General features: G+C 40.2%; 1 protein-coding gene across 13 annotated transcripts in view; it reads right to left on the bottom strand.

Moving 5' to 3' along the window:
* The window catches only part of KMT2C (lysine methyltransferase 2C), a 347,150-nt gene that overhangs the window by 265,307 nt on the left and 70,262 nt on the right, over nt 1-11,581 (bottom strand). For all 13 annotated transcript variants that reach the window (XM_075922783.2, XM_075922788.2, XM_075922785.2 and 10 more), the window contains one exon: nt 3,883-3,971. In XM_075922783.2, coding sequence (XP_075778898.2) covers nt 3,883-3,971 — 89 coding nt within the window. The remainder of the gene's footprint in view (nt 1-3,882; nt 3,972-11,581) is intronic.

Below are 11,581 nucleotides of genomic sequence, written 5' to 3'. Positions count from 1 at the left end.
TTCCCTTCCCTGATCTGAAGGTCTGCTATTGAGAATTATTTTGTTTTCACTTTTGTTTTGCCCAATAAGTTGACACTGGTGGTACATATTTTCTTAGAGAATTAGGGTTTTGCAGAGAACCTTGATGCTGGTCAAATTTTAAATTGGTCTGATCTTCTCTGTAAAACTGTTCCACAGGTGACTCTCTCGATTTCTGAATGAGAACTCTCTCTCTCTGATTCTCATAGGCTTTGTCCAAGAAGGAAAGAGTGTAATTAGAAAAGCTCACATCATTAATAAGTCATCAACAAGAGTCTAGCAAAAAAAAAGCAACAGGCCAAACAAATGTTATTGGGTACTATACCATGGTTACCAAAGATATAAAATAACGAGGGGCAAGTGATATCAGTTGACACAATAATCTAGGTTTAGTAAAGCATTTTCCCAAGTACCAAACCAGACGATTCCATGCAACATATAGAAATAGGGATTTATAGGGATTAAGAATTCTAGGTTCAGAGCAGAATGCTTTAGTGTAAATCGCTAACAAGATGGTTTATTAGATGATGAGCTTTCGTGGGCCAGACCCACTTCCTCAGATCTGGGTCTGGCCCACGAAAGCTCATCATCTAATAAACCATCTTGTTAGTCTTTAAAGTGCTACATTGTCCTGCATTTTGCTTCAACTACCCCAGACTAACACGGCTACATTTCTATCATTAGTGTAAATCCTCATTGTTGGATTTATCTAGAAGGGTTTCCCAGTGGTAGAACTAAGTTTATTTCACGTATACAAATGTGATGGGGAAGAAAGGACAATTTGCATGGTCTCAACATCTACAGATGACACAAGGACAAGAAGGACTGTGGAATCTAAAGAAAAGGTGAGTAACTTTGAAAGTGTTGATAAGGAAAAACAATGATCGAAGGATCAGCATGCAGAATTCAATTTCAGGATACCTAAAAGGAGAACCAAGGCTAAAGGCAAACTACAATTTCGATGGAAATTTGCTTAAACTACTACAGGAAGGCAATAATCTACAAACAGGAGAATAGAAGCAGGAGCTCAGTATTAGAAATACACAAATAGAAAAGAAAATGAAAAAAATGCAAAACAACAGAGGCTCCTCAGATGTATTTGTTTTGTTATTTCTTGCTTTAGATTTATGCTGTTACCAAAAAGAGCACATTCCAGGCACCACGTAACAGTAACAATCTTTTAAACATAAATAGATTTCCCAAAATTCTCCAAAAATACAATACTCTGGCAAACAGCAATAAAATTGAGGAGCATTCTAACCCATCATTTCTTGATTCATCAGAAGATGGTGGAATCTCAAAAGTGATTCCCCATGTTATTTTTAGCTGGAAAAATGGAGAGGTCTGACAGATGCTAGAGTCAAGAGGGACTGGGACTCACTGAATCACAAAAGTAGGCTGGAGGTGGTGGTAAAAGGAGGTTCAGAAAGAAAGCAGTACTAGAGAGGACTCATCGAGGAGAAGGGGCTGTCAGGTGGGAGGAATTGGAAAAGGTTCAGAAAAGGGAAACAAAAATGATGAGGGGTTTGGAACAGGTCCCATTTGAAGAGAAATTAAAAAGACTTGGATTTTTCAGCTTAGAAAAGAGGAGACTAAGGGGGGGATATAACAGAGGTCTATATAATCATGACTGGTATGGAAAAAGTGAATAAGGAAAAGTTATTTACTTATTCCCACAACATAAGAACTAGGGGTCACCAAATGAAACTGGCCACTGTCAGCAGAAAGGGTACTGGGCTAGATGGACCTTTGGTCTGACCCAGTATGGCCGTTATAAAGCATACACAGACCATGAAGAGGGAGGGAAATGAGCGAAGGAAAACTGTGGCCAATAAAGAACAGGGATAAGGGACTGGACAGGCCAACAAATCCTGAAGAAAAGAGATGCAGTTCTGGGCTGAAAAGGCAGTGCTGAGAAGCCAGAAAGAGAAGCACCGCCAGTTGGTGAGAAAAGGTATTAGGGGAAAAGATATCTATTGCAAAGGTAACTAGACACTGCAGCAGTTTGACGACGCAGTAAAAGCATGTAGCATCAACATATTTAAAGAGAAACTGGATTTCTCCTTAAATATGAGGCAGGAGGGTGGGGCAGCAGGCGGGAGCCAGTTTAAAAACCAGCTCCCACCTGCTGCCCCACACTGCTGCCTCTAGAGGCAGCAGCATGGGTTGGGAAGCAACTTCTGTTTGCAGGGAGTGCGGACCCCCAACAGACAGAGGCTGCTGCCATAGAGCAGCCTCCGTCCGCAGAGGCCTGGGCTTGCCATGGACAGAGGCTTTTCCATGGGGTGGCAAGAGGCTCCCCGGGAGTGGTGCTGGGAGCGCCCCCACCCCAAGGGACCATTGATTAATCGTATAACCACTAAGAATTGCTGTGGTTACACAATTAACTACATTAAACAATTTCTAACATCCCTACTCTGAATTCAATTGACACTTATAATACAAATAATACTACTCAAATATTAGAGTGTCTAGAGGCCTCAACCAAGATCAGGGCACAATTACATTTATATAGGATATAAACATATATCAAGAGACAGCCCAGGCCTCAAAGGGTTCATGTTGTAAATAGACAAGAGAGAGAAGAACGCAGTTTCGAGGTACAGAGTAGTGGAGTGTGTTACTAAAGGTCACATTACATGTTTATATTTACACGAACTCATTCTGCATTCTCAAACCATTTATCAATAAGGATTATTGCTGAATACTTTAAAGCTCGCCCTGAAACCTACAGGCTGAGCACGAAGCCTCCTCAATACTTGGTAACTCTTAGCAAATGGGAAGCAAGATACCAGATGACACAGCTAAATCTCTTATCCACGTCCTCATAATTTCATGCCCTATCACAGCTTCCTGTTTTATGGCCTTGACAACTGTAACTTTGCTTTACCAAAGTCTATTAAAAATACTGCTACTAAGAGGACTCCTTATTCTGGCCATTCAAGTCCTTCCCTTGGCTTCCCCATAACATCTACATCATATACAAGAGTATTGTCTTTACCTTTAAGGTCCTTCACAACTTAACTTCACTCTCCCTAGCTGATCTAGTAACTCACTGAGATGTGGACACCCGCCTACACTCAGAGCATTCCCAGCCTTTCCTGCCCACCAGTCAGCTGCTCCCTTGAACACTGCTGTGCTTTCTTTCACTCTGTCCAACATGTATGGAAAAAGCTCCCCTAAAAAATCCATATTCTCTTCCTTCCTTCACATGCCTTTTTAAGGCTCATCTCTGTCATATTGCTACAAAATCCTGCCTGGTAATCACAGCCTAAACAGATTTCCAAGAACTACATACATGAAGCTAAGAAAGCTGTGCAAATTCTTCATCATACCCATTCATTTATATGTTTTAATTCATCTCTGTTTTGGTCTTCAGACTAGAAATCCTCCAGGGATTACATCTTTTCTATATCTGTCCCGCACCCAGCACAATGGGGTCTGACTCCTGATTAAGGCCTTTGGGTACTACCTCAATGTAAATATTTACAACAGGACTAGAAAATTGATCTGTTTCCCCCAAACAGCATCAGAGAGCACTAACATTGGCCATCCCTGTGGTATAATTTCCTTAGTTAACTATTACTGTAGGGCAACGAATAACATTGTATTTTAGCATATAATACACAAATGACTGCTACTGTATTTTATTTCTGTTAGAGAGTGGTAGAACTACCAAAAGAACATTTAAAATTTCCCTTTAGACTATTCTTAAAAGGTAGAAAATGCAGTCTTCCGTTTTTATAAACACCTGTTTCATGGTGTCATATTAAAGCAAGAGATTATTTTCCTGCATAACTACATGCACACACCTCTAAAAGAGAAATGTCAAGATGACAATGCTGATAGTGTATGTCTCCTTACCTGTTTCCACAGTGTTTTCTGTTTCTGCTGCCTCCAACCCATCCATGCTGTCTTCATCCTCCACTGCAGTTTTTCCTCTACTCCGAGGCCTAAAAATATAAGGACACATTGTGAACAAACACATCTTTTCAGTTTAAATGCATCTAGGATCATAATCATTTTATGGTGATTGAGTCATTGAATTCTAGATAAGCTAGTGATGATAAGTCCAGCAATCATTTATGAAATTAGATGACAGTCCTACCTACACTTTTGTGTGCTGATGGACAGAGTATTATACCATTAAAGTTAACATGGAACTCTTTAATCAGCGACCAGCTCATAAGAATTTGTAATTACTATTAACAGAATCATTCGGTAATTCACATCTTTTGAACAGACAATAGGCCACTGGCATGACTACAAGGGAAAAGTGTTTTGTTAGATCTTCACATTTTTCACTATGCCAAAGGCAACTGGAACCTGATCCAAAATTTGTGCGTTAACAAATCTTACATCCTATACACAGACAAAGATCCATAAAAAGCAGGCCAGAAGATAAAAATTAATTCCAGAGAATATGACCTTATCATTGGAAAAACCAAACTGAACAATAACTAAAGAAGAAGAATTTTGCTACTGGAACAATAGTCCTAAAAACGTTTGTTGACATATTACTTTTAAAATTAAATATTGGAGTGGGTCAGAAATTCTTACAGGAAGCAAATATTTTAGTGATAGAAAATGCCAATCTGAAACAAAAACATTCAACAGAAACTGCAGGCAGAAAGCAGATAGTTTTTTTGAGGACTGCATCCTCTTTAGCCACTTGCTCTGATCTCTTCTTTGACTGAGCCATTGATCAGTGGATCTCATCTTCTATGATGCCTCTGATGAGCAAGTAAACTAATCCTTGATTGGCAGAGCTGATTACAGGTGTCACATAAAAAGCTGCCAGCTGCAGGAGCTGTATGTTCCTTTCGGATCCTACGCTTTTCCTGCAATGCCTGGATACGCTGACACTCAAAGCAATTAAGAACCTGTACAATGGTTTGTTGCCAGGACAAGAGTTTGGGAGATATGCCACATTACTTCATATTGGCCTTTAAGATGTCTTTATAGAGCTTATATTGACCACTGATAGAGCACTTTCCATGAGCAAGCTGGCCATAAAAGACCATCTTTGGTATCCGTGTATCATCCATCCTCATAACATGACCAATCCAGCGAAACTGTTTGTTCATAAGCATTGTTTCCACGCCCATGACACCACACAGTTTAAGAACCTCCGTAGCAGGAATTTTGTCCCACCAGTTCACATGGGCAATCTTCCTCAGACAATGCATATGGAACTGATCGAGCTTCAAAACATGGCGACGATATATTGTCCATGACTCCGAGCCATACAACAGGACATTCAGGACAACTCCCTGATAAACTGCTATCTTGGTGTGGAGTTTAATACCATAGTCATTCCATAGGCATTTGGTCAGTTTTCCAAAGGCAGCGCTGGCTTTCGCTAGTCAAGCAGATACATCATGATCCACATTTATGCTAGAGGACAGTACACTTCCCAGGTAGCAGAACTTGTCAACAGCCTTAAGGACTGTACCAGCAGCAGTAATCACTGGAGTGCCGGGCTCTTTCCAGACAGTCTGAGACATAACTTCTGTCTTCTTGAGGCTCACTGTGAATCCAAAACAGTGAGCAGAAGTAACAAAGCGATCAAAAAGCTCCTGTGCATCCTTCACTGAATGAGCCAGCAATGCACAGTCATCGGCAAACAGAAAGTCACAAATAGTTGTAGTAACCACTTTAGTGTGAGCCTGGAGTCTCTGGAGATTGAAAATACTGCCATCTGTTCGAAACCCAACATGCAGTCCTTAAAAGCAACTAACAGCATCATTGAAAAGTAGATGTTGAACAAGAGAGGAGCAAGGACACATCCTTACTTTGTTCCGTTTGATATTTCAAAAGATGCCGATGTGTCTCCATTGTCAAGGACACAACCAAGCATCCCATCATGTAGAGCCCGAACAATGTTGATACATTTTTCAGGACAACCAATTCTTCCAAGTACTTTCCAGAGCCCATTCCTGTTGACCGTGTCAAACACTTTGGTCAAATCAATGAAAATCACAATTTCCTGCCGGTGGGCTGATGGGAAGCCAGAAGCCTGTAAGCTATGGGAACCCCTGATTCCAGACTCTTCAGCAGCTCACCTGCTGGGCTCCTGCATAGTGAAGCTGTAAGGACTTCCCAGCAGGGAGCCTATCCCTCAGTCAGGGACCACACAGCTTCCAGTGTTTCTAGCTAAGAGGTAGCCCACCTATGCCAGGGAACCCAGAGCTTTCCATTCCATAGATAATTTTGACATTTTTAATTTTTATTCCAAATTGGAATGAAATCAAAATTTCTCAATATTGAAATTCTCCATAGAAAGGACCTACTCGTCTCTACACAACTCTATTAAGTCAAAATAATCAGACTGAAATACTCTCTCTGTACTAAACCAACTGCGCAGTCCAAAGGGAATGTTCCAACCTGCACCACCTCAGATGCTCAAGAACTAAGACAATGGGTGCAGAATTTGAACAGAATTATTTTAGTGAATGCTCTGTTGAGTAGACTGCTGAAGCAAAACATTTCATACCAGAAAGGTAAGTGTCTCATAGTAAGGCAATCTCTCTGGTCACATTAGAACAGTATTGGCTATATGGAGGAACAGAGGGATTAAAATGGAGACAGAAATAGTCTGAAGTCCATGTCAACATTTCATTCATCTTTCAGTCTTGCTGCATCAGACACAATGAAAAGCAAAGGAGTTTTGTAAAAAGCAGTCTTTACTTTTGAGTTTCTTCACTTTGTTTTTGTTTGGTTCACAATAAGAAGGGGAAAGTCCAAAACACGCACATGGCAGAACCACTATTTCAATTTAAAATAAAAAAATAAGTCAGTCAGTCTTATTACTCAAAATGTTAGCTATTATGATAATAGTGCCCAAAGGACGGTACAAATTAACCTCCCAGGAAGCAGGAAGTCTGTGAAACTGGATTGGGTCAGTAATTGTATTCCCTGAGAAGCTACTGACTTAAATTTAGCTACTTGATAAAAGCATTTTGTGTGTGTGTGTGTGTGTGTGTGTGTGTGTGTGTGTGTGTGTGTGTGTAAGGATGTTTACATGGACTCTCTGGCTGGATGGTACAATTTTGGATTCCCCCCCCTTTCAAATTATTAGTCCCAAATTTTGATTATCTTTAGATAGCTGCCTATAAAAACAGAGATTTTGGACACCATTTTCATATTATTTAAATGATGTTCAAGATTTTTTTTTTTAAGAAAAATGAATGAAATGTAGCCTTTATACATTATTGGGAGGGGAATACAAGTGTTGATTTATACCTCATCTACGCTCCCTCTGTATAACACAGTTAAATTCTAAATCTGACAAAAGCTATTCAACTGATTCCAGCAACGACATTAACTAGAATTAACTATGTTACTTTAAAGAGGGAAGAGGAGGAATCACTTTTCCAAACTGGCATCTTTTTGGTATATTTAAAAAAAAAAATCAAAATTTTTTAATACAGTCCTGAACTGAACAGACCGCAATCCAGGAATTGAGCTGAATACAGCTTCTCATCCTGCCCTCAAATGTTTTATCCATGTGGCCTAAAGATGGACAGTTACTGGAGGAAGATACATAGCCTTGTGGGAGTAGAGAGAAGACTACATTTTCTTTAGCCACTTGTTCTTCAGCCCTCCGTAGAGTAAGGATGTAAAAGACTAGTTGACTATCCGATAAGTATTTGCTTATCGGATAGTATTTTGACTAGTCCACTAGTCGATATCTCCCAACACCACTCTTTGCTGCCTCTTTGAGAGAGAGGCAGCAAAAGGGGGGGGGGGCAGGAAGGGGTACTTCAAAGTGGCATTTCAAAGAGGCAGCTGCAGCACATCTGATCCACGGATTAGCTGTGCGGCGGGCTACCCCTTTAAAATGCCGCCTCTACGCCTTTCAAAGGGGCCTCCGTGGAGCCCGAGGTCAGCTGGACTCCCCAGCTGATCCCAGGCTCCCAGCATCATTTCCCCAGAACCTGGGATCAGCTGGGCACTGATCCCAGGTTCCGGAGAAATGCCACAGGGAGCCCAGGATCAGCTGGGGAGTCCCCAGCTGCCCTCAGATTCCATGGTTGCCCCTCTGAAAGGTGCACGGGCAGCAGTTTCAAAGGTGAAGCCACTGAACAGCTGATCTCAGCTGTGTGGTGCTGCCCTTTTAGAAGCGCCCCCTCTGCACATTTCAAAGACACAGTGGAGCCTGGGGTAAGCTGGGAACTCCCCAGGTGATCCCGGGATCTATGCGGCACTTCCCCAGAACCTGGGTCAGCTGGGGAGTCCCCTGCTGACCCTGGGCTCCATGGCTTTGAAATGCACAAGAACCCCTCACTGGGGACTCGTATGCATTTCAAAGCAGGCACACCGCGCGCAGCCTGGAGTCAGCGGGACTTCCTACTGACCCCGGGCTGTATGCAGAGTTCTGCATTCCTCCTTTGAAATGTACAAGAGCCCCCATTGGGGCTCTCGTACATTTCAAAGAAGGAATGCAGAAGTGCCTATCGACTAGTCGAAGGAAATTCCATCGACTAATCGACTAGTCAATTAACCGCATTTTAACATCCTTACTGTAGAGCTCCATTACAGTTTTCTAAAGGTATGTCTACACTTCAGTTAAACCCCACGGCTAACCCTATCTATGCTGCAATTAAACAGCCTCACAGTTAGAGCCCGAGTAGGCCGATATGGGCCAGTAGCAGATTTTTAATTGCAGTGTAGACCCTAACTGGGGGTCAAGCAGGGAGGAAGCATAGTTATCTAATAGAACACATTTGGCAGCACTCTATTCCCTCCCAAAGAAAAAAAAATCTAGACAAGTAAACTGTTAATAGGCTCATAATAATTAGACTATTAAAGACATGTGGAGAAGAACAAAACCTTATGTTTTAATGTTACCTTCTTTGCAGTTCTCTCTATGTATATAACCTAGACACTTGGAACTCCCCATGCTCACATTCAACAAGCAGACTAGAGGCATCTGATATTTATATAACATGTGATGTGTTTCTAGCTGATATCACTAGATGTGATTTATAAAAAGCACCAAAAAAGGTACTCAACAGCAGCCACATAATAAAGGGTAGTAGTTAGAGCTATTACCAAGTTACTTTTCTACCTACCTCCTAGCAATAATACAACTTAAGTCATGGCTCTAGGCAGCAAAAGAGAACAGTGTTTTCCAATTTTTCAAAACAACTGATCAAAAAAATGTTTTCCCCACATAACTATTTTCCACACTACCACTTTGTCTGGAATAGCTCACTGAGTAGTTGAAAATATTCCCTATATTTATTTATTTCACAAGGTATACAAAATTGTGAATTTGTTATAGACACAGGTATACAGGAATAAACAAAACATTAAGGACATGCCCTATACATGTTAAAGGCTTTATTTCAGCACCAGGGTTCACTGTTTAAACCGTGTCATCACATCTTAGCGACTTATTAACATTAGCAAAATCAGAGGTTTGAACTAATTAAACATAATTGCTTCTTTTCTGTGGGAAAACATATCCACATCTGTTTTTATACAGTTCTCCTGTCTGTGCATATCCTACAAAAGGCCTTCCAAATAAAGTTAGGTTTTAGCACTTAATACTATCAGAAGAGAGGCTATAACACTGTATTATGATATAAAGAACAATAAATGTCTCTGCTAATTTTTAAAGAAAGAGCTAAAAAACTCAAAACTTGTGACAATAACAGTGTTTCAAACAATATATAAGAGAACTCAATGGTTAAAAATCTATATAAACAAAAAATCTAAAACTGATGTTTATTTTTCATTAATTTGTATACAAGCTTTGATTATCTTGTTACACAAGCTTCTGGCTGGTTTGAAGAAAGTTCATTCAAGTACCAAACCTACTACTGTAAGCTTTCCTTTTGATTATTCAGTTAAACTTTTAATGAAGTTAATATTTCAGGACTTCATGCACCACTACAGAACATTAAGAAATGCATAATAGATAATAAGTGCTTTGAAGGCACATAGTATTTTACACTGCTCAATGAATTTGTTTCTATTTCCTTGAATTACTAACATAATGAGAACTAAAACTGGTTTTATAGAGGCTCATTCTGAATTCAGCAATAGCTCATGCAGTGCTTTTCAGATAATTAAATAAAAAGAAAACTGAATCCAAATATTGGCTTATCAGCTATTCTTTCTGAAAATTAGCCATGTGATTTTTAACTATAAGGATAAACGTCAGTACTGGAAAGAAAAAGCAAGCTTGGTTAACAGATTGTCTGAGTAACTGCAGTGTCTTCAAATATCTGACTGTATTATGAGCACCAAGTCTGCCTGGTTATGTGGATCTTTAACCCTCACCCATCTAGCCAAAAAATGAATAAAAGTGTTGCTAAGTAAATTCAGACTCTTCATAGCATACATTATTCAAAAAAAAAAATGCTTGTACCTAGCACCTCCTTTACAAAGTGTACATGAACATTTTAATATATTTTAACCTGTTATTAACTAGAGATGGAACAAAGCTGCAGAGGTTGGATCTCAGCCTCCCCTAATTTAAGGGTTTTAAACCAATATTCAATTCAGGCCTACCTGAACAGGAAACAATACCAGGTTAGAGGGAATTAAATAGAACTAAAAACATGAACATGATTAATTATATACAAAACCTCTATGCTACACTCGAGTTAACGTTGGTCTATCTACCATACATTTGAGAGAGCATGTCTGTCTGTGTCCATGTGTTCAAGAACTCCCCCTAAACAGTAAGACCACCAAATTAAATATACAACTTCCTCTTATAACAACTTAAAAGAAAGGTCAGGGTTTAGTTATTCCAGGAAAATGTGATGGTCCTGAAATGGGATTGCTTCTCGTAAAATTATACAGAAAAGAGACAGAATCACCTCACATGTGGAAAGGAGCTGGCTAGGGGTGCTCTGCCTCCTCCCGTCCCAGACTGCCCCAGCCTTAAGCCTCTTACCCCCCAGGCACCAGGGGAAGCTCTCTGAAAACTTCCACTCAATGTGCAGCGGCGGTCAAAAAGGCAAACAGGATGCTAGGAATTATTAAGAAAGGGATAGAAAATAAGACCCAGAATATCTTATTGCCCCTGTATAAAACTATGGTACGCCCACATCTTGAATCCTGTGTACAGATGTGGTCTCCTCACCTCAAAAAAAGATATTTTGGCCTTGAAAAGGGTTCAGAAAAGGGCAACTAAAATGATTAGGGGTTTGGAACGGGTCCCATATGAGAAGAGGTTAAAGCGACTGGGACGTTTCAGTTTAGAAAAGAGGAGACTGAGGGGGGATATGATAGAGGTATATAAAATCATGAGTGGTATAGAGAGGGCCGATAAAGAAAAGTTATTTATAGTTCCCTAAACAGAAGAACTAGAGGACACCAAATGAAATTAATGGGTAGCAGGTTTAAAACTAATAAAAGAAAGTTCTTCTTCACACAGCTTGTAGTCAACCTGTGGAACTCCTTGCCAGAGGAGGCTGTGAAGGCTAGGACTATAATAGAGTTTAAAGAGAAGATAATTTCATGGAGGTTAGGTCCATAAAAGGCTATTTGCCAGGGGATAAAATGGTGTCCTTGGCCTCTGTTTGTCAGAGGCTGGAGAGGG

Source organism: Pelodiscus sinensis, chromosome 2, assembly GCF_052426305.1.
Source record: "Pelodiscus sinensis isolate ZL-2025 chromosome 2, ASM5242630v1, whole genome shotgun sequence".
In the NCBI taxonomy this organism is placed as follows: Eukaryota; Metazoa; Chordata; order Testudines; family Trionychidae; genus Pelodiscus; species Pelodiscus sinensis.
Note: the sequence above shows the minus strand (reverse complement) of the source record. Positions and strands in the feature narration are given on the sequence as shown.